General features: G+C 50.6%; 1 protein-coding gene across 1 annotated transcript; it reads right to left on the minus strand.

Annotated features, from left to right (window-relative positions):
- Nucleotides 1–358: 358 nt before the first annotated feature.
- Map2k3 (mitogen-activated protein kinase kinase 3) lies at nt 359–23,624 on the minus strand. The gene is made up of 12 exons (XM_008821945.3): nt 23,425–23,624; nt 11,951–12,017; nt 11,549–11,597; nt 10,664–10,777; nt 10,273–10,392; nt 8,969–9,085; nt 8,166–8,217; nt 7,078–7,205; nt 6,647–6,724; nt 3,217–3,356; nt 1,970–2,015; nt 359–1,400 (listed from the first exon to the last, which is right to left on the minus strand). The coding sequence occupies exons 1-12, from the start codon at nt 23,471–23,473 to the stop codon at nt 1,317–1,319; spliced, it is 1,044 nt and encodes a 347-aa protein (XP_008820167.1). The 5' UTR covers nt 23,474–23,624; the 3' UTR covers nt 359–1,316.

Consider the following 23,624-nt stretch of genomic DNA (forward strand, 5'->3'; position numbering starts at 1 on the left):
CACTACCTGCCCCTGGCCTCAGGTCATCCATTTTACAAGCTGTGTGGCTTTGACCAAGTTTTGGGGGCTCTCTGGGCACATTTTTTCATCTATAAACACAAACAGTACAGTGTAATCAATGTGGGGCTCGCCATGTCCCGCCAAGTCACCTCTGTACCTCTGGCTATCAGCTGGCTTTGATAGTAGTGGGGCAGGTGGTCACCTCATCATATCACCCTGAGAGCCTATGTCCTCATGTGGATGGTAGTCTGGCAGCCCCAGACCCTAGTCATGCTGTCCTGGCATGGTCCCAGAGTAAGTGTTCCTCCTAGGGCCAACTCCCCAAGGAGAAACAGGTTTATCAGCATCACACAGCCTGTTATGTTTTGTTTTTTTAATTAAAACAGCAACCAAGTGCCTGTTCAGCACCCCAGGGAAAGGCTAAGATAGCTAGGCCTTTCTTCACAAAAATATATTTTCTCTTTTTAAAAACACCACCAAAGTAAACCCGTAGATCCTGTGAGATAGTCATACTTGGAGAACTGGTATGGCTCCCTTGGTGGCCTTGGGCAAAGATCTTGAGCAGTGCCATATACCCCAGCCTGAGCACAGGGGTAGCTGGCAACCTGCTGGTACCTAGGGTGAAGTGATCAGCTCCAAACCATGCAAGGAAGGAAAAAAAAAAAAAACAGCGACACCCACAAAACAAAAGTCAACAAAGACAAATTTTTAAAAAGGCAAAAAGATGCCACTTAGAGGTGGTGGCTAGGGGCCAGGTCAGTGTGCCCCTTAGAGGTCATTGGCCAGTGCTGGGTGAAGGCCTTGGGCAGCTCAATACATCTCCCACAAGTGTTAGGGGATTCACGGGGCTTATCCCCATAGTGTATCCTCAGCACCTGAGGCAGGACAGAAATGCCCCTGCCCCAGGCCACAGTGTACAAAGTCCATTCAGTTGAGATTAAAAATATATATACAACTTGGATGGCATCCAGGACAGTACCAGGCTATGGCCTGTCCACATAGGCACTGGCTGCCTGCTCCTGGGGCAGCAGCATCTGCAGGGGTACCCAGGCCTCCCCTTTAGGTGGAGACCTGGGACCCTGGAAGCAGCAAGGGCAGAGGCACTGATGGCACCCATGTGGGTCTAACTGGAAGCCCCCTAAGGTCTGGTTCTTTGGCACTTGGGACAGCTAGATGCAGAGCCAGACAGGAACAACTCCCTTAATTCCTCCTGGAATGCCCAGGGCCAGGATGGCAGTAGCTTATGGCTGTAGGCAAGCAGCCCCAGCAGAAGGCGTTTGAGGTGCTGGCAGACCAGTGGAGTCCCAGACCAGGCCCTATGAATCCTCTCCAAGGATCTCCTTCACAAAGGCAGTGATGTCTGTCTTCTTAGTTTTGTGCAAGGTGAAGAAAGGGTGTTCCTATAGGAAACAGAAGCATGATTACCAGGGAGGAGGTACAAAGTGGTATGTCCTTCCTCCCAAGCCTGCTTAGTTCCTGTGTAGTCTTCCCATACCAATTCCTGCTGGTCCTTCTAGGATCCCTATCCCCAGAAGCCCTCTATAACCACCATAACTTGTGGCTCTGCCTTACCCACCTGTAGCAGCCTTCTACCACACACACCCCTCCCTTTTCTCACAGGCACCAGGCCTATGCCCCTACCAGACCCTCTGTTTAGACTACCTCTCTGTCCCTCCTTCATCAGCAGAAAACCCACACCTATCTTTCTAGGCTGAGTTCAAATGGCATCTCTTCCAGGAAGCCTCCTCTAATGCCACAGTGGTTCCTCTGCCCTACTATCACAGCACTGTGCACCCTTCCACAAGGCCTGAGGTACACATGAGAATGAGGGTGAGACTACATTAAGTGCATGAAAGGGCCAGGCAGAGGAGCTACTCCTCAGTCCTGGATTGCAACCCTCTCCTAGGCAGCCCCACCCAGACACTAATTGGTCTAAAGAGCAGGGTAGGCACTTCCTATGCACACTCACCATCAGCTCCAGGTAGCTCATACGTTCTGCAGGGTTCTTCCTTAAGCTGTGAAAGAACAAGGCAGTGAAGTCAGATTTGCACAAAGGAAGCATGTCTAGACAGGATGGGCTTACCCCCATTAGGCAGCATACTCCTGGGGCTCAGAGAAGGACTTGCAAGCCTGCCAGGGAGTCTCACAAGGTGAACAGGGATCCATGAATACAAACTACAGTCTTGTAACAACCTCCCTGCCTCTTAGAGTCCAGTTGTCTATACAGTGATCCAGGATACGTCCATGACACCAGCCCTGAAATGCTCTGCCAAAGGACCACATGCTTGACTATCCTTAATCAGGAGACACTCATGGCTGGTTCTGGATTATTAATGTCCATTTAAAAGGGGTCAACCTGGGCTGGAGAGATGACTCAGCAGTTAAGAACACTGACTGCTCTTACAGAGTACCCGGGTTCAATTCCCAGCACCCACATGGTGGCTAACCATCTGTAACTCCAGTTCCAGGGGATCCAATGCCTTCTTCTGATCTCCAAGAGCATTGCATGACAGAGGCACACTTAGATACATGCAGGCAATATACTCATACACATAGAAGTAATAAATAATTTTTTTACAAAAGGGAATCAAGCTGACCAAGTGACTCTTGTCTACTGGGTTCGTCTACTTCCAGTTTTTCCTGTTTTCAATTGAGTGGCTATGACTTATCCTCTGAACACCCCTTTGTCCACAACATACAGATGTTGGTAAGCTCTCACTGGTTTTTCCCAAAAAAGTATCTTCTCAATCTCTTTTATAAATCAACAGTTATTTAGAAGAATTTACTTTTGATTTCCATACAGGTTTTTCCTTTAGTCACTGAGTTCTTGTTCTATTTATTTATGGTTAGAAAACATATCTATATACCTGTTCTTTTCCTTATTTCCTCTGTAAGCCTAAACATGATTTTTAGAAGGCTACCCATCGCCATTCTGTAATTTGGTAAAAACTTCAAGATACCAATAAAAGCAAATTTTATGCATTTTAATCTTCCATGATACCTATTATTATTTACTTGTACACACACACACATCTTCCCCCTCTTTGGGTCTACTGGATCCACCCTTTTCTGGGAGGATTATACTAAAACCTCCCACTAGGGCTACAGTTTGGTTAGGTTTTACTTATGCTCCAGCTGTTCCTACCCCCCGCCATTTGATACCATGTGGCTCAAGAGTTTACTTGCTGCAGGAGGGGACACGGCCCAGACACTCACCACTGGCTAGTGAAGTCCACAAACTCAGGGGAGAACTGGTCAGCTGGGAGCTGGGGAGATGGCTCCTCCACTACCTGCTTCAGCTGCTGGAACGGGGTCCCCCAGGACTCATAAGGGAACCTCAGGATGGCCATCTCGATCTGCAGCAGGGACAGCAGAGTCAGCAGGCTCCAGTTACATTTTACACCCAGAAGAAGGAAGTAGAATGGACATGGCCATCCTTCCCCAACACCCAGAGCCAGGCCAGCAGCTGCTAGGTGTTAGCAGCAGACCAAGTACAAAAGCTGGGGTGCCAGTACTGACCCAGCTGGCAGACTTAGCTCAGCCCAAGTTTCTGGGCTGGAATGGGTTTGACCACCATTGTTTTTTCAAACCATCTGAATTTGGAAGACTTTTACCCAGGTTCCAGCTAGTGTGATAGACATGAGGAGTAGCGGCCACAGTCACTTACCCATGAGGCAGCAATCAGCAGAGTACCTCACCAAGTCAAGTCCTAAATCCGTATCAGGACTAGCCACTCCTTTTCCAGTACCTCCCTAGCAAAAACCTCAGTATTCAGGGTACCTATCTGGTCTACTGTTTTTAACCGTGGGGTCAATGGGAACTGGGACAGTGGAAGCCTTCAGTGACAAGCTGTAACCACCATAAGGAATGGAAAAGACACCCTTCAAACAAATGCAACTGGCACCAAACAGAGCAGTAATGTCTGAGCTGAGAGAGGGCTTTCCTGTAAGGCTCAGGCCTTTCCAGCCAACTTGGGATAGGAAGAGAGATGTGTGCCTGTTCATAGGACAGAATCGTGCAGACTTAATACTGCCTCAGCAGTTCCTGAGCCCACTGTAGGGCCTCTTTTCAGGCTACAAGAGAAAGTTCTGTGACACCAGTATACCTAACCAGAAAGCACCAAAGCCGGGGCCTCTAATACTTTATCTGATGATTTTTCTTTTATTTATTTATTTATTTATTTATTTATTTTATTGCCTTTTTGAGACAGGGTCTCCCTGTAGTTCCAGCTGACCTAGAACTCACTATGTAGACCAGGCTGGTCTTGAACTCACAAGACCAAGATTTTATAATACTTTGTCAGGCTACAGAAGATTTTATAATACTTTGTCAGGCTACAGAAAAATAGGGCTTGGGCTATCTTCTAGGACTCCTTAAAATTCTGCCAACCCAGGGAGCAACTGCACCTTTCAGTGCACTCCTCTTGGTAGGCTCTGGCCTTGGCATCTCTGGGTGCACACTTCTGCTGGTACCTCCAAATATCAAAGGGTTACCCTGCACATACACAAGTCTCACTTAGGAAGGCCATCAGCCTGAAAGTGGTGACCTGGTGCTGTCATCATTTCCACCATTCAACCTGGTCTACATAGGGAGTTCCAGGCCAGCTGGGCTACAGGGAGACCCTGTCTCAAAGAGATAATAATAATAATAATAGTAATAAATCTTTCACCCAACAGTCATGCGATCAATGATGGGACCTTAAGCAATCTCAAAAAAGCTAGACGAGGTAACCAAGAAGTGCAGCTGTACCCCAGCAGCTGTGTCTCCTGTGCACAATGCCCCTTTGTGTTAAATTTCCTTGACACTGCAGATGGGCTGTTCTCATTATATCAAAAACTAAACTTCCTGCATTTGTGCAGTACAGAAGGGTCTACATCTTCAAAGACCTAATCTCACTTTCACATCATTCACATGGTTTTGGCACTCCCTTGTGGGCTTCTCTAGAGGACAATGGGACCCTAAAAGGGAGAGCCAATTCACCATGATTTGGAAGAAAAAAAATGGGTCATCCTACTCCACAATTATTCCACTCACCTCACAAACACCTATAAAAACTTTAAAAGCCACAACACAGAATCCATTGTTCTGCTCCCCACTTAAGGAGAGCCTACTCCAAGCTTTGTATGTAGTGCTTGCTTTGCTTAATAAACTTCTGCTTAAACTGTGTCTCTTGATTGAATTCTTTGCTTTCAGAAGATGAGAATTGATGAGCTTCCTAAAGAATAGACTAGAGACTTTACTAGAACACCCCATGAGCTCAGACAGCTGAACCCTGGGAGGTGCTAGATAGAGGCACAGCCTCATACCTAAACCTTCCACCTGCTGCAATGCTTCCCTGAGTTCTGTGAGCCCTCCTAGCAAATGATAAGCTGAGAAAGGGTTGTAGAAATCCCTGATTTACAGTGGGCTCAGTCAACAGTACAGGAAGCCTAGGGCTTAGACTATGAAGGTGGCAGTCTTGGGGCTCTGAGCCCTCTCCAAGGGGTCTGTGTTGAATGTGGAGACATCATATCAGAACCAGAATATAGGATGCCCAGCTGGAGCCCAGAGGATCTAGTCTGATTCTGTCTGACTACTTCCATCACTAACTTTCCTAAGGGCTAAGGCAGGTAGGGAATCCAGGTGTTCCCAGGGCAAAAAAAAAAGTGCTAACCCCCAGAACATACTCTATTAGTTTTGGAGACTGACAGCTACTCTGGCCAACTGAGTCTACTGGACTGACCCAGACACATTAGCAGCCACTATGATGCAATGCTCCAACCCCGTGCCTTTGTCTCCCACAGGACAGTGACACAGCCTGGTGACTCTACTGTCCCTCCAATCCATGCTTCCACACAGGTGCCTTCTGAAATGGAAGTTTGAACTCAGAGCATAAATAAACCCTGATATTTTTCACCTCTCCCTTGGTTGGGGGATAAGGGCTTGGAGGTGGGCAAATTAAAGCTCTCTGCCATGCAGTTCTAAGAGGCAGAGATCCATTCCTACACCTGGACTTGGATGTGTCTGGTCCAGCTCAAACCCAAAGGGCTAGTCCCTGCTCCTCCCTTGGAAGCCAGGGACCCTTTCAACCTCCACAAGCCAAGACTCAACAGCCTCACCTACTGAGCCTGGGGAAGTACAAGAACCCACAGTAACAGGCTCTAACTGTGAAAAACTCATGATTTGGGGGTAGGGGGTTGGGGGAGTATTGAGATAGGGTCTCATGTAGGCCAGACTGGCCTCAAATTCACTATGAAGCTGGGGATAACCTTGAACTCCCAATCCTCCTGTCTCTACCTTCCAAGCAACTGGATTACAGGAGTAATTCATCATGCCCAGTCATGATTTCTACCTTCTTGATTTGGAAATGACTTGCATAGTAGGAGTTAAACTCTGGACTGGCTGGGATTTCTTGATCTACAGCTGGCTCTGGGGAAAAGGCTGACATTACAAAATATAGAGAATATTTATGATGGGTAAACTGAGCCACCAGGAAAGAGATCCTATCACTCTCAGATACCCTCTTATCCAGAATGTCCAATGGTGGACTTTCTTCTTGGACACTAAACCAACACTATCTTCTAGAACATAAACTGTCTCACAGCCCATCACAGTCCCATCCCACCCCATCAGACCAGCAAGCACTGGGCCCAGCCCCAGTTGGTACCATGGTGATGCCGAGGCTCCAGACATCAGACTTGACATTGTAGCCCTTCTGATTCAGCTCAGGGTTGATCCTCTCGGGCTGCAAGAAGTATTAGAGGGCATGAACACCTAAACCACCCAAGACTCCCCAAGACCTTTCCTCTTCCACCCCAAAACAAAGTACCATCAGGTCCCTGCCCATGGGACAGAGGTCAGCAAAGGCCAGAGCCAATCCCTGTCTTCTAACCAGTTCCCTGGGCGGCGGCGGGGGCGTTAAGGAACACTGCGTTCCTATTGAGTCACAGGCTTTTCTATAGACTACAAGCTCATCCAAATAGGGCTCTTGGAGTATAGGTAAGTGGTGGCAGGGCTCCTATGGCAGGAAGTGCAGTTGGGGAAGCCCTGCCCACCACACAGAGGCAGAATCCTGACTAGACTGGGCACCCCACTCACAGCCATGTAGGGCTTGCAGCCAGCATCCATTGTCTTTGCCACTGAGTCTACCAGGTAGCCACTGATGCCAAAGTCGCACATCTTTACATGGCCCTCCTTGTTGATGAGGACATTGGATGGCTTTACATCTGTAGATAGAACATGCTTTTCTCAGCCTGGTCTGTAGTGCTGTGTGGCTCCTCAGTGGCCAAGAGCCAGCAGCAGGCTACCAAATGCTCCAAGCACTGGACAAGGGAACAAAGACAGTGAGACATGCAACATCAGGACCCAGTCACACAGCTGTCAAGGGCAAGTCAAGATGTGCTTCAGCCTGGCCCTACTGAAGAGGGACAACAGGGCTCTGGAGACACTACCCAGGGACTACTCATGTCCGCCACCCTGCTGTGCAAACAAGATCCAGCAAGAAGAAGGCAGTGGGTGAGCAGTGAGGTGGTTAAAGCATGGGGATAGGTCTGTGCATGCAGATGAGGAGTCCTTCTGTCTTACAGTGGGGGGCCAGCAGGCAGGAACCTCCAGCCAAAGGCATATGGGGATATACAAGGACAAAAATACACAGAAAAGGACAAGAAGGCTCCGTGCCACATGGCAACCATGTTGACGTGAAGACAGGGCTAGAATGGGCACTGAGTATCAAAGACAACTTAGTCTCCATTTTCTAAAAGCAGTACAACTGATTAAGTGGGCTGGTCTTCCATGGTGAACAGGAGCAAACTACAAGGACATGCTACCCAGTGAATCCTGGGATATGAGAGTGGTAGGCTAACCTTAATAAGCACAGCCCCTGGTTACATGGGTAACAGGATCCCAGAGAAAGTTCAGGAGAGTTCTGTGGGGAAAGTTTGTATTGGACTCCTACTGTGACATGCCTGCCATATCCTGGATGTTTCACAACATGTAAATTGTACATCCAAACAAGAACTAGCCAGTGGAGACCAGTACAAAAGGGGATCCAGTCAGTTCCTACTTCCAAGCACAGCAGGCCCAAGAGCTCAAGGATAGAAAGTGGCCCAAGCCCCAACAGGCATATCACAGTCTGTCCCTCCCTGAGCCTCAGCCTACAGTCTCAGTGACTGATGAGGGACACTGACCTCTGTGGATTACAGACAGCTTGCTATGCAGGTGCTCCAGGGCCCGCACGATCTGGGTGGGGACAGGAGAGGCAGGATTGATATTATTCCAGGTGACGATAATCATGACAGAGCAGTAAGACCCCATTCCCTCTATACAATCCCTCTACCTGTCACCCAGCTCCTGCCCACACCCCAGATATGCCCATCATCCTGGCTGTCTTGGAATAGATTTATTGGCCTCTTTCCTTTCTCTCACCCCCCAAGTTAATGACCTGTCCAAGACTGCCACAAATCCCAGGCTGTGCCTCCCAAGGATCATCACCTAGACCTACCAGGCCTCCAGGTTTCTCTCCCTCCCTCAGTAGAGCCACTTCTAGAGACTAGACAGGAGGGGAGGCTGAGGCATGGAATGGTTTAAATGCTTCCAGATGCAGACAGGATTAAAGGGCATATCCCAGATTCTACCCCCTTTTCCTTTGACTACAACAATGTTCAAACCCAAAGTTGCTGCCCTACTCCAGAAACATCAAACTCAGAAAGCAAACATTTCCCCAACACAGCTTGCACCTCCAAGATCTGCCATGGGGTGAGGCAGTGATAAATACTAAGCTCCTTTTTACAAAGTGATCAGGAACTTGAGAGCTGCACTTGCAGGCCTAGGGCAGGAATCTGTCAAGCCTGAGAAGCCCAGCCCTGAGGCCTCTTCAGTAAAAAGGTGCTGCTCTGAGGCAGAAGTGCTGAGCCTTCAGAAGGCAGTTGCTCTGCCAAGACTTAGTCACACAGTAGGCTCTGAACATGCTGGGTAGGCCTAGACCACTCACAGACACAGCAATCTCTCCCAGGATGTCCTCCGGAATTGTCATGTTCTTATCCAGCACTTTCCGGTAGAACTTGTCCAGGGATGTATCCATGAGCTCCATACAGATCCACACATCTCCCTGCAGAGGATACCCAGTGCTTAGCTGGGTCAAGACTGCCCAAGCCTGGACAGCCTATAGGTATCCAGTGGCTTCCCTGGCCCTGCTCCCAATTCTAGCCTCTGAGCATCAGGTCCAGCCTCTACCTAGGAAGGGATGATGATGTCTCCACCACCCTCAGATGTTCCCAAGCTCCTCATACTGTCTATGAGCTTCACCTTTCTGGCTTCTCTCCATCCAGTCCATGCCACCTACCAAAGTCTGCACCCTAGCCTCCTCCACATGGGCTCTAGTACCATAGTGTTTCCAGGAAAGCAGAAACCTATGTGTCCCCTAACCTGGGACTTTCAAGTCAGGACACAGTGAGATGAGAACCAAATTCCCTCACTGGCAAATGACCTGACCTACTCCCCAGCATACCTGCATGGTCTTAGGATGACCTGTGGGGAGGCTCACTTCAGGCCTTCCTGAGTTCAGGTTTGGGTCACAGTTGGTAGGGTGCTCAGCTCACCAAATCATATGTATGAGAGTGAGGTACTGAGCCACCATTGGGACTTAGGAGGGGGTCTCCCAAAGGAAGCCAGGCAGAGACACATCGAGGATCACTCAGTAGCTCCACCAAGATGGTAGGTCGCCATGGGAGACCCCTGCTCCAACATGACTATGGGCTCACCTCACATTTCCCCCAATATCACATGCCTCCAGTCAGCTCAGGAGGCAGCTCTGTGCTTTTGATCGTAGACCTTAGACCTTGACTCACCCTCCATTCCTCTACCCCAACATACAGCCAGTCCTTCCCCATCCAGAATCTAACCCAGATCCTCACCCCTCCACAGTGCTCCCCTCTCGGAGGCCCAGCCCACATGCCTACCCAGGTGCTAGCAGAAAGTAAATGGCCACACAGACAAACAGAGGCTAGACTATTGGGAGCAGGGTTGTCACTGAGTGCCAGGTCCCAGGCCATGCCCCTGACCACAGCTGAGGAGACTTGCTCTGACATCAGCCTCATAGTCACACAAGGAAACTGAGGCACAGAGTTGGGAGGAACAGGGAAGCCCAGCTCCCAAGCCTGCCTCTCAAGAGCCCAGCTGTGCTGTCTCAAGTGGTAGGGAGGTGGTAGGCCAGCTTCCCTACATCCCAAGGCCTCAGCAATTACACACAAGAGGTGGGATAGCAGTAGTGGCTGGCAAGAACTGGGAAGGGCCTACCTCTCTGAAGAGGGCACCATAGAAGGTGACAGTGTAGAAACAGTCAACTGTGCGCATGTTGATGTCTAGGTCCATAAGCAGTCGCTTCTGCTCTTGTGAGTTCACAGTGGCCCGGATGCGCTGCAGGAAAGCTTCGGGTCAAGGCCATGCACAGACCCACAGCCCTTACCTAGTTCATAAGGGCCAGGAGCCTTGGGGAATCCAGGGCCTGGCCTGGTCTGAGCTCTGCCTCATTAGCCTCATTACTGATGATGATGGGAGACAGTGAGGGAATAGGATCACAGGGAGGGCAGTCAACTGACAACCCATTCCTCCTCAGGCAGCCCTCTTCCAGGCAGCCCTCCTGCTGCTCCAGGCCTAGGCTTTTCCAGGTAAGGTGGGCTCAACTTACCTTTACAGCCATGATAGTGCCGCTCTGAGCATGTCTCACTTTCTCCACCACCCCGTAGGCTCCACGGCCCAGCTCTGAGATAGTCACCAAGTCATCAGCTTCCACCTCAAAGTTCTTGAGGGACAGAAAGGAGAGGGAATTGATAGGCATCACAAGTCAAGAACTGATCTTTGTCCCTTCCCAGCAAAAAGAGCAGAGGATAAGCTTGTCAGATTTGAGCTTGACCCTGGTGTGTGCTAGGTTCTGTGTTCCACTCTGTAATGTGTGCCCTTGTGGAAATCACTTAGCCACTCTGAGCCTGCCACTGATTTCTATAGGTATAAAATCAAATACTGGGAGACCTTAAGAGGAGCCTTTTCCTCTTTAACACACCCCAGTAGAGGGAGACATTAGTTACTCATCTACTGAACCTTGGGATTCCTCTCCCCCAAGAGGCAGAATAAACAGACTAACAAGACACCAGACAGTGACACGGGGTGGCGAGGTAAGATCTGCCAAGGAGGGGCTTCCAGCATGTTCTGCACTGGTATGTGTCCCCAAACAAGGCTTCTCAACAGCAGGTCATCTTCCAAGGCACTTGGAAGTATGAACAACATAGGGTCTGACCCGAACTCTAGGGACCCAGGAGCCTGCATGTTCCACATACTGTTCCCAGGTGATGCAGAGATGGGGACTCATGGGCCATACTCCAAGGTCAGACAGTGAGGCAGCTCTGGGCCTCCCACAGCCCTACAAAGCAGGTGGAATATACCCCTTCCAGATAGGAGGTCTAAGGACAAGCAGCACAGAGCCATCGACAGCAGGTCAGGGATATCACCCACAGCCACCTCCCAATGGCCCTAGGGGATGAAGCAGGAGAACTCTCAGGGTTCAGTCACCACTTACTCGGTCTCCAATGGTGATGAAAGTCCGGGAGTCTAGGTTCCGGGGTGGTCTGTGAAGAAAGCAGTCCCATAAGCCTCTCTGGGAGAAGGAGCAGCAGAAGGCATGAGGATAAGACAAACCCTGGCCATGGGGCAGCTCCCAGAGCCACCTCATTTCACTGATTATTGAACATCTACTAAGTGTGTGACCCTGCTGTCAGGTGGCCCTGACAGAGCCCCCAAGACAGACTGGGAAGGCATGGAACAGACAGGCAATGCTCAACAGTATCCACCAGAGCTTCCTGGCCCACTGCTGCCCAGACAGAATGAGAAGAAATAGCCCTTCCCAGTGCTTGCTCACTTTCCTGGCCCCCTTCAGAGACCTCTCCAAGTTGAGCAGGGTGAGAAACTGACGTAGACTCACGTGGGATTGGACACAGGTGGCTTGGTCACACAGGATATCCGTAAATCCTTTTTCCTTTTGGATTTTCCTAAAATGGAAAAAAGACATGAAGTATGATTAACTCTCAGTCCATCAAAATCTCCTGGGCTAAGCAAAACTGAGGACAGAGGTGACTAAGGCCCCTTGCCCTTGCTGCCCTCCCCTGAGACATAAATGCCCAAGGAGCCTGGGGCCTTCAGTTGTGCAGAGTATGTTCCCACTACAGCTGAGGGCCAGACTCAAGACTGTTCCCCTCTCAATGGCAAGCCAAGCCCCATCCTCCTGGGAACTGCCCTGTAGCTAGGAGGCACCAGACAGCTGTGCCTGTAGGACACACACACTCAAGTGCCTAGCTGTGCATGAATGTCCAGGCCTCTTACTGCTGCGGATAGGATAAGGTCTGCCAGGCCAGCACTACCAACCCCACCAAAACTTATGTTTTAGGTTATAGGCTGTTATGGGCTGAGCTATGTCTCAAAATTCATATACTGAAGTCTTGACCCCTAGGACCCAAGAATGTGACCTTATTTGGAGATTAATTTTTTACAGAGGCAGTTGAATTAAAATGAGGTCATTAGAGTTGGTCCTAATCCGGGGTGACATGAGTGACATGACTGATGTGTGTGTGTGTGTGTGTGTGTGTGTGTGTGTGTGTGTGTCCACAGTGGAGATGAAACCTAGAGCCTTATGCATGCCAGGTAAATACCCTACTACGGAACTATAACCCAGCCCAAGTGCTGTCCTTATAACAGAAAATCGGGAGGCAGAAAAGGAAGCCAAATGGAGACACAGGAGGTGCCACCTCAGAGCCAAGGGAAGACCTGGATGGAAAGACAAGCAGAGCCCTCCTGCACAGCCTGTTGGAGATTGCCTGCCCTCTCAGACTCCTGCTGACTAGTCTGTGAGGCTCTGTGATGAAAGGTCTTGCCACACAGTTCCTTCCTCTACTAGGGTCAACCTTGGTGGGGGAGTACCTGAGGCGGACTGAGCTCTATTCAGGTCCCAGCCCACTGAACATCCATTCTCTGAGCCTGTTTCCCCAAGAGTCACTCTAGAATGTAGAAACCCAATGGGGGGCCTGAGGATTTGGCCTGATGAGCAATCTGCATGGGCCTGCCCCAGGATCTCCATCTCCCTCACTGCTGCAGCAAGCCTAACTCTCTCAGCCTCAGCTTCTTCATGTAGCAGGGATACTGACTCCCACAAGGGGAGAAAACTCCAGGGAAAAGCAGGAGCAGAGAGTGAGACCCACCCTGCAGCTCAGGATGCATGGTACTTCCCAAAACCCAGCCTTCTCCAGAGGCCCCAGCTGTACCTCCAGATCAGGACCTGGAGGCCCAGGAAAAGCAACCATGGCTTTTGGCTCCATGGGCCACTGGCTCCATGGGCCATGCACTTTCTAAGGGCACATGGACCTCAACTGTCATCTGTGAAGTAATGGTGTAACACAGGGTGAGTTCTAAGTGCTGCCTATGGTCAGGGAAGGGTGCAGCCCAAGTGCCATTCCAGGGCTCATGAGGTGGGGCCTGCTACTTCAGAGGCCAGTGCCTGGCTCACTCCTACCACTGTGAAGTTCTTCCTGAGGTCACCTCAGAAGCTCTCTCCTTCCCCACTGCAGGGCCAGCCAGAACCCAAGGCAGCCCTATCTCCTGGGGACAAGGAGTAGGCTGACAGATGAAATATGAATGGATACCCATGCTAAGCTGGAACTAGGAAGGATCTCCATTTTACAGAACACAAGGACTGGCTAAGGTACACAGGACATGGCAGGGGAGCCGTTCCAAGTTAAGGCCATGTCTGAAAGATGGCCTAGCCTCTACCTTTTAGGCAGAAAAGTGAGGGCCAGAGGTCAGGAGCACCTTAGTCACTGATGATAGACTCCATTCTTCTGAGGAGGGCAGCAACTTAGCTAAAACACCACATTCCTATAGGGTGGCATCTAGGACTCAACATGTCTCTTCAATACCATGCAGAGCAGAAAGGCACTAACAATATGCCCGAGCCTTACAGAAGCTTCCTCTGCTTCCTGAAACCTACCACCACACACTGTTGCCAGTTCACTCTGGCTACTAGTCCAACCATCAGAAACTGTCCATGCCTGCCATCACCTGTCCGGAAGGCCCCAGTCCCTGAAACCATGTCTGAACCAGGTTCTGGCAGATCAAGCCTAAGCCACACACGCAGACTTGGAGCTTGGAGTGCAACCCAGGCAGTAAGGACTGGGTCATCTGGCCACTGGAGTGATTCTTGAAAATGCTGACCAAAAGACCCTATAGGGCCAGCTGGGCTCACTGCACACCCTTGTGGGAAATGCTCCCTCTGTTGAGTGGACAGGACTGGAAACTCATGACATTCACAGCAGATAGCAGTCTGGGCACTGGGGTTTCCCAGGGCCTTCTGCTCAGACTCTGAGTCCAAGTCTAGGTCAGGTACCATCTCTGACTACATATGCTATGGCTGAAGCTAGGCCAGCATGTGTGCAGGCCACCTCTCTGCTCGTTAGCACAGAGCATGGAACCCAGAAGGTAGTCTGGGTAATGGCCTATAAGTGGTCACCGTGATTACATCAGCCTCTCCCAAGAGATGAAAAAAGTCCACTATAGGGCTAGTGAGGTAGTTCAGCAGGTAAGGACACTTGCCATCAAGCCTGATGACCTGAATTCAATCCTCAAGACCCATATGGTGAAAGGAGAGAACCAACTCCTACAAGTTGTCCTCTGACCTCCACATGCATGTGTGTGTGTGCACATGTGCATGCACACACCACACACACACAACAAATAAATAAATAAATAAATAAATAAATAAATGTAAAAAGATTTTTTTAAGTCCATAGTAAATAATGAGAATTGTAGGCAGTCTTATTGTTGCTATTGTTTATTTTTGGGGGGACTGGATATTGAACCCAGGGCTTTGTGCATATGAAGAAAGTGCTGAACTTTTGTTTCTCTTGCCTTGGTCTTCTGCAGCTGGGATAACAGGCCTGCACTATCTAGTTTTTACCCCTGATGTGAAGCTCTTTTTAATCACAATATGAAGTGTAATATAATAAAAAGTTCTGCTTCTAGCCTCATGGCCTCACTCCTAGTCCTGGCAGATCTGCCTATACTGGGCTCATGGTGGCACCTGCCCACATCATTTCTGCTTTCTGTTCTCCCGTGTCTCTTGCAGTGGATCAGGGGAAGGGAGTGTTGTAAGATGTGCCCTCCACTAGGCCTCAATTTCCCCTTCTGTCAAGAGCATGTCTACAACCTATAGTTGGGTAAGGTAGTGAGGTTCACTTACGTTCCCAGGTTGAGCAGTCACCTACCCTGTAGGGACACTGGCCTCTATCCAGAGTGACCTAAGCTACATGGGGCAGCCATGCCAGCTGTCAGAGAGAGTGGGCAAGGCTACCATGGAGACAGTCCAGAAACAGACCTTAAGCCATCAGTCACTGCTGCCACTATCCAATGTCAGTGTCAGGGTTGGGTCCAGATGGCCAGGCAGCCTGGGGCTACCCAGGTATGGCCCAAGGTGGTGACTGTCACCACAACAAACAGAGGCTCTCAGCTACCATGAGCAAACCACAAGCCTGCCAGGATCACAGGGCTCCTTGTGCAGACCAACCCACTGCAGGGCATCTATTTATCTTGTTCAACCTCATTGCAGCTCCCCCAAGCAGGAAGTGAAGAAGCTGAGACTGAAAGGGATTCAGCCACTGCCCTGGGGTTCCACCACCGAGGTGCCCACAGACATGGATGGAATCCTACCCCCATTTCCTCCCACTTGCGCTACCTTCCCCCTCACAATTCCCGGAATGAACCACTTTTCTTCCCACCTCATTCCCTTTGCATACACCCAACACTCTGCCCTCCAACACCATCCATGCTAGCACCTGATCCTGCCCGAAGACCCTTGCTCCTAGCTGTCACTGAGTCCTGCTGGCCTCTCTCCTGTCACTTCTCACAGTTATTTTCTCAGACAGGCCACTCTGGAGCCAAGTGATGGCATTCAATTGTCACTCTACCAGTTCCTAGCTATGCATTCTCAAGTAAACAGCCAGGCCTCTCTGGGTATCAGGGCCTCAGTGTGATGTGAGGAGAATGGTCAGACCTCCCAGGGCCCTAGCAGTGTCCAACAGAGGCTCAGGCAGAGCTGTCTGAGGCCACTACCCACATCATACTCCCTTCTCAGCAGTTCCATGAGGGAAAGATTTTCACAGGTCCACTGTACAAGTGGGCTGGAAAGGAGAGATGGCTTGACAAAAGGGCACACTGGGGTGGGGTTGTGGGGGGCAGGGAGCTGGAGAGATGGCTCATCAGTTAAGAGCACTGGCTGCTCTTGCAGAAAACCAGGTTTAGTTCCTAGCATCTACACGGTGACTAACAATTGTCTGTAACTCCAGTTCCAGGGGATTTGACACCCTCTTCTGGCCTCTGCTGGCACTGCACACACAGTGCACTTGCATGCATGCAAGTCAAACATTCATACACATAAAATAAAAACAAATAAATCAAAAAATTTTTAAAGAGCACACTGTGGGAATCTGATGGAGTGTGAACATGACCATAGGTCAGGCTAGCTCATTCCCATCCAACCATCAGTAGGGATCACCTGTGAGTAGGCCACTCAGAGGGAGCCCAGCACCATGCTGCAGTGAGTCCCATCCCATGGTTTCTATTAACCAAAGTGATACCTAGGCCTAGTGTACTGTCCCTACCCCTACCTCCACTGCTCTTTATTACTCCTGGTTTCCTGGAGAAGTCCTGGGCCTGGTCAGGATTGGGAGCCAATGCTGCTACTGAGGTGTCAGAAGCAAGATATCCCGTCTTCCCATTCAGATGGGCATCTCTAACCACCAGGTCCTTTAGAGAGCGTGCAGCAAGGCCACCCACAACTTCACAGGGGAAACTGAGGTCCAAAAAGAAAGGCAGGCTTTTTGGAGATCAGCTTCCCTTCCACAGTTAAAGTGTGTTGGCTTCAAGTGGCTGAAACCCATGCTGAGCACTTGACACTGGATGGCAACCACACAATGACTGAGCCAGGAGCTCTGGGCATGACAGCAGGCCAAACGTGGACAGAAGGGGGAGAGGCTGCAGAGAGCAAAGTTCCTACCCACTCCAGGGCCCAGCACTGGCCTCACAGTGACCAGATCTCTCTAGGTAAGACCTTTCATCTTCGGGCTGTCAAAATGTTCATTTCCCTTCAGCCAGAAAACATACCCACCTACCACCACTCCCACGGCAATTCAGTGTATCATTAACCTGGGCTAGGCCATGGTACTGAGAACTAGCATTACCCCTTGGCTCCCACCTACCTCTTAATTATACCCAAGGCCTACTAGTGAAGATTCAGGACCCTCTGTAGCCCAGCCCCAAGGAGCATAGCCTGTCACTGCAAACTGGTTAACTCAAGCAAGTTTCTGAAGTTTGTGACATTTGCACAGTACAGCAGCTGACCAAAGTCAAGGCTGCTTATGCAGCCACACAGGTAGGCATCACACAAGCTGGGCAGGCAGGAAAACACAAATCCATACAGACCCCAAACTGCCCCAAACTAGCACCTCCAGCAAACAGCACACAGAACCTCTTGAAAGCCCTGCCATTGGGGTCCCAGTGCCACCTCTGCTACACAGATGAAGCCATAACACAAGAAAGAGGCATTGTGGTCCTGGCCAGCTGACACCAGTTTCTCCTTGTTCTCATCCCAAGGTTGTCCAGCAGCCTATGGTGTGGGCACCAGCCTGGGTCTCTGTAAGACAGAAGCTAAATACACCTCAAGCACACTAAAGTTCAATTTTATATATGTATATATTCTGAGAAAAGGTCTCATGTAGCCCAGGCTGGCCTGGAACTCACTGGATCACATCAAACTACCTTTTTTTTTTAAAGACAGGATATCACTACATAGCCCTGGATGGCCTCCAACTCACAGAAATCCTCTTGCCTCAGTCTCCCAAGCACTGGGACTAAAGGAATATGCCACCACACTAAGTTGTGATATTGAATTTCTGATCCTCTTACCTCTACCTATGATGCTAGCAAGCTCAATTTTTAAACAATCAAAGGGACTGGGGATGTAAATTAGTTGGTAGAGTGCTTACCTAGCATGTATGAGACCTTGGATTTGATGCCCAGAGACTCTAAGTTCAAGCTTCATTAGAAACGGTCTCAAAAAAAAGGTGTGGTAATGTACACTTTTAATCCCAGTACTTGGGAGGGAGAGGCAGGCAGATCTCTGTGGGTGTGAGGTCAACCTGGTCTATATAGCAAGTTTCAGGCCAGCCAGGGCTATATAGTGAGACCCTGTCTCCATAAAAAAAGAGAGAAAGTAGAGCAGTGCCAGGAAAGCAAGGAGCAGAGTGGGGAGGGGAGAAAGAGAGAGAAAGGGAAGGATGCTTGTTCCCTGCTGTCAGTTTTCTTTAAAAAAAAAAACATATAAACACAGAAATGTATTCTAGGGGCTGGAGAGATGGCTCAGCGGTTAAGAGCACAAGCTGCTCTTGCAGAAGACCTGGGTTCAGTTCCCAGCATCCACATAGCAGCTAACAACCATCCATAACTCTAGTTCCAGATGATTCACCCTCTTCTGACCTCCCTCCTCAGGCACTGCACAACACAAGTGCACCTACCTACATGCAGGCAATACACTCATACACATAAAATAAAAATAATAAAATAAAATAAATGTATTACACACATCCGCCTGGTGCAACAGTCATGTTTCCAAGTCTTTTCAAATAGGTATGGAGCACAATCAGGAAAGGGTCAGAGAGCAGGATGCATCATGGACCCACACATGGCAGGAGGGTCCAGCTGAGCTGCCTAGGGCTAGGGACTGGCTGTGGGCACTGCCTGACACAGCGTCCTTGAGAAGTCAAGGCAGCCCTGGAATGCCAGCTCAGTCAAGACACTATAGTAGCCCATAGGGAAGGGAAAAGGAAAAGGGGTAGGAAGCTGCTGACCCTTCCAAGGCCAAGTGTGGCAAGGCTTGTTGTCTATGTGCCCCTGAGAGACAGGGCAAGTTGTCACTCCCTCTTGCTCTTGACATGAAAAGGAGAAAGCATCAACAGGGTCTCCTGAACACAGGCCTGACTGACATGGGCAATATAGAGAAAGAGCCAAGGGGAAGTGTGGGAGTCCAGGGTGTGCCCTGCTGCCCATTCCCCAGGCTACAACCAAGTCTAGCACTGACTGAGTTCTACCAGCTAGAGACTGTCCCAGAAGACTATACGCTGAGGCCAGTTCCACACCTCCCAAGTTTCCCTTTTTGTTGAACGACAAAGCTAAGGGATCTGCAGAAAGACCCAGCCACCTCAGTTCTTTGCTCCCTTCTTGCTCTTCTGAGGAGGCCCAGGGTACAAAAACAGCCCCCAGCTATAGCTTGGGAATTAGAGAAGAAAGAGATCCTAGAGTCTGGCAAGTTGTGGCCCTCTGTGTAGAGAAGCCTTGTGTCATAGAGCCTATGAATACATCATCCAGAGGCCCAGGCCCTGTCTATTCACTTCCCAATAAAAAGCAGCCATAATCCCAACAATAAAACAATAATGGATGCCATTTGTTTGAGAAACACTATCTCAGATCTTCACCACCACCCTGCAGGGAAGAGGTGCTAACTCCCACTTCACAGAAGGAGAGACTGGGAGTCAGAGAGGTCATGCCATTTGCCCAAGTAATGAAGCAACAGATCAAGACTGAATCCCAGGCCTATCACAACTGAGGCCCTACTTTCTGCAATCCTAGAACCTGATGCCCAGACACTAGATAAAGGCTGTCTGCATCCACGTAGGTAGGACTCTCATGCTCATTTTGCCAGAAGAAACTGAGGCCTCACTTCTGAGAGCTGGGCCATGCCCAAGGGACTGAAACTCATACAGAGTAGAGAGAATGCACCAGATGCAATTAGTCCAATGTCACATTGCAAAAGGGGCAGAGTGAGGATCTGACCCCAAGCAGTTCAACTCTGGCTTCTCAGAGCTGAGACAGAGTCCACCCAGCCAACCTGGCTGACCCTGCAAGGCCTCTGCTCCTTCCTCAAGTCCTGTCCCCTGAGCCAGGGGCAGTCAACAGCAGCTGTCACCTACTCCCATGCACTGAGCAAGAGGAAACAGAGCAGTTGCCTAAGAGAGGAAGTTCTTGAGTAGGACAGGAGGGCCTCCCCAGGAGCCCAGCCCAGCCCAAGGTCCAGGACAGATCACCTATGGTGTCTAGCTCAGGCCAGGATTTGCCTTCAGGGCCAGGGATGAAGCCCAGTCTTGCAGCCTGCCAGCCATTGCCCCTTTAAGTTGCAAGCAGTGGCTGGCATGCCTGTAGTGAGTCAGCATCCAGTGCCTGCTGACTCACCCACCGGAAGCCTTGCTGCCTCTCCCTACACAGGCTGACTGGGAACTTTGCTGCCTTCAGGCCCTGAGCCACAGGCTGGCTGATAGAGAGTTTCCTGTGCGTCACACCAGGGCTGGGGGAAGTCCCCAAGGTGCCACCCTCTGGTCTTTCCGACAGTCAGGACAAGAGGGGGGGCGCTATAACCACAGCAGGCAGGACCAGAACAGGACAGTCAGTCCTCCTGTAGCCTCACTGGGCAGCCAGAGGCAACAGCCAACATTGTATGAAGAATCACAATGAGAACCCCAATAATGACACTCTCAAGAGAGGAGCAGAAGCCATCCTTGATTAGTAACAGGATATGTACAGTGCTCCCCAGAGGCAAATGTGGCATGCAGACCGAGAACTCACTGACCATATGTGCCCCTACACCAGCTGCCCTTGACCTCTGACCCCAGATGGCCACCCACTAGTGACCAAGGAGGTGGGAGAGGCCAGCAAGGGCGTGGGACTCACAGGCCTCACAAATTTGGAGAGAACTCCCCAGGCCTGGGCACAGAGGACAGGCTGCCAGCTGTCTGGCTAGAAGCTTAGAGGTAAAGTTTTTGGCCCTACCAAAGGTAAGGAGCCACCACTCCCTGCTCTTCAAAGTCCTCTGCAAATAGACTGGTGAGATGGCTCAGCAAGTAAGGGTGCTGGCCACCAAGATGACAACCTAAGTACTATACCTGGAACCCACATGGTGGAAAATTGATCTGCATAGTTGAAGGAGAGAACTGACTCCCACAAGTTGTCCTCTGACCTTCAGAGAGGCCTTCACATGTATACTGTGGCATGCACGTGCCCACACACAAATAAATGTGATTAAAAATATCAAAGTCCTCTGCAAAGGTAGAGAAGAGTTCCCACCAGGCTCCATATCCAGGATGGGAGGCCTCCACTGTGCATCTGTTGTGGGGCCATACTGTGGGATATAGCCACTGGAAGGATGACATGCACAACAGGCTGTGCCTCTGCCTCAATAGTCCTCCAGGTCCATAATGGCATAGAGGAACTGCCCATTGGACATGGGGGTGATGGCCAGGATGCTGGTGTCCCATAGCTCCCCCAAGCACCTCATACAGGAATGAAATGGAGAAAGTACTAGGGAGATTCCTGTGCAGTCCTGGTATAGCCACGCTCTGTCCATTACAGCTGTGCAGCTTCTGTAAGCACTTAGTGCCCCTAAGCCTCTGTTTCCTTATTTGCAAGTGGGACAATGAGAAATAAAGACAGCATATGGCACACAGCAAAAACTTGGTAAGTGGTGCCTCTTAGGAGTTCTAGTGAAGAGACACTGTACCTCTTCCACCATAGCTATCTCCAGACCCCCAAAAGGCTATAGGAATCCTAGCCTAGGGTCTGACCTCTACCCAATATCATGTTATGTGACCCACAGTCCAGAAAGTAATACTGGCCCTCTTAGCAAAGGCCTGGAGAGTCCAGCAACAGGCCTTAAGTCAACCAGCACATGGGGGTCAACTGGATCCACACACAGTGCTTTGCTATCACACCCCCACCATCTATCCCCCTGGTAATCTGAAACTGCAACTTTTAGTTTGATGAAGCATCTCTTGCCTGGAAGAGCTGAAATGCCTCCAAAGCAAACACTGCTTCCAGCCCCTTCCTGAGTGGAACAGCATCTAATTTCCTGGTTCTCAAGCTCCATGAGGTCTGCAGTGCAAGTCTCTCCCCAGCCACCTCCCCCAACAAGTGCCTCCCTAGTTACTCACAGAAATTGGGCAATGGTCAGGGATCTGGCCTCCCACTTATGTAAGATGCAATTAACCAGCCCACCAGGCTCCAGTACAACTAGGGAAGACAGCTGCAGGGGGCCAGAAAAGCCCCTGTCTGCCAAGGACCAGGGCTCTGAAGACCAGTTCCCTAAGTTGGAAGGAGAGAAGGCCACCTCTGCCCAAGGGCCCCCCAAGTACCTGCCACTCCTGTCCTGTGTCCTCTGCAGCTACAATCCAAGGCTGGACCCTGACCCCACAGGAAAAGCTGGTCTCAGTCAGGGTGTGCAGCAACTGCCCACCCCCAGCATGCCTGCTACATGCAGGTGCTATGCTGAGCTCCTGATCACCTCACCCATAGTTGCTTCAAAACCCCTCCACATTCAGTCTCACATCACATCAAGAGTCTCACTCTTGAACTCCACTTCACTGATAAGGAAACTAAGGCCTAGATATTCTAAGAGACTGGCCAGGTGAGGCATTGGCAGGTTCAGTGTTAGTCCATTCATTGCTGTTATGCCCAGTTTGGCATGCTGTCTCCTGCAGCCCAAACTACTGAGTCTCTGACATGTCAAAAACGTCCTTTTCTCTTCCTAAAAACAAAAAACACCCTTTTGCCCTCCAGTCTTGTCCCCCTCACTCCAAGTGACAAATGCTGCAGCTGACCCAGCCACCACTGCCACCTCACAGAAATTTCCAGGAAAGCCAATTACTTGAAGTAGACACAACCAAGCCCCTTGGACAGCCCAGCTGAGCTAGCCTAGCTCCCAGGCTGGTCTGCGGACTGGCCCTGTAGATTCTAGGTGCAGGAGGGAGTCAGCTCCTTTAAGTGTGCAGGGAGACTGCCACTGAATCTAGGAGCCGCAGGCACAGGGGGCTGAGCTACAGAGTGAAGATGCCAGTAAGTTCTAATGAGCCAGCCCCAGGTGGAGTGCGGGGGGCAGCCAGAACTGGGCAAGGTAGGACCCACAAAAGGATGGAGGGAGTAGCTGGGAGAGGAGTGAAGTTCTGAATCGGGCAGTAGGCAGGTCCCCGGCACTGGGAACACAATGTTGGCGCCCAGGAGTGTAAGCATTAAATTCCAGCCTGGATACATCCCAAGGGACTGGCCTGAAAGGGCTGGGGCAGCCCAAGGTCCCAGACAGGGATCAAAGGAAATCCCATCTGGGTCCAGCATAGTCCGCTTCAAGGCGAGGCTCCAAACTTGGAGCGGGGTGAGCAGAGCGAGGTCCTGGTGCAGTCCCAAAGCCTAAGACAGGGATCCCAGTGAGGTCCTGGGCCGGCGTGCTGCTGCCCGAAGCTGGCCCAGAAAGGAGTCCAGGTCTCGGCCCCGCTCGGACTGGGTGCGGGTCAGGCCGCGCGGCCCGGTGGGCACTATTACCTTTGGTCGGAGGCAAGCCGGCGGGAGGGCTCGCGGCGGGCGACTCCATGTTGCGAACGATCGCAGAGGCCAGCTCTAATCCAGACGACCCGAGGCGACAGCACCGGCGCCGAGCGCGCTCATGGCTGCGGGCGGCGAGCAGCCGCGGGCGGCGGAGACTCGAGGGCCGGGAGCTTACGAGGCGGGGGGTGCCACAGTCA

Source organism: Nannospalax galili, unplaced genomic scaffold (assembly GCF_000622305.1).
Source record: "Nannospalax galili isolate Female #2095 unplaced genomic scaffold, S.galili_v1.0 scaffold1448, whole genome shotgun sequence".
In the NCBI taxonomy this organism is placed as follows: domain Eukaryota; kingdom Metazoa; phylum Chordata; class Mammalia; order Rodentia; family Spalacidae; genus Nannospalax; species Nannospalax galili.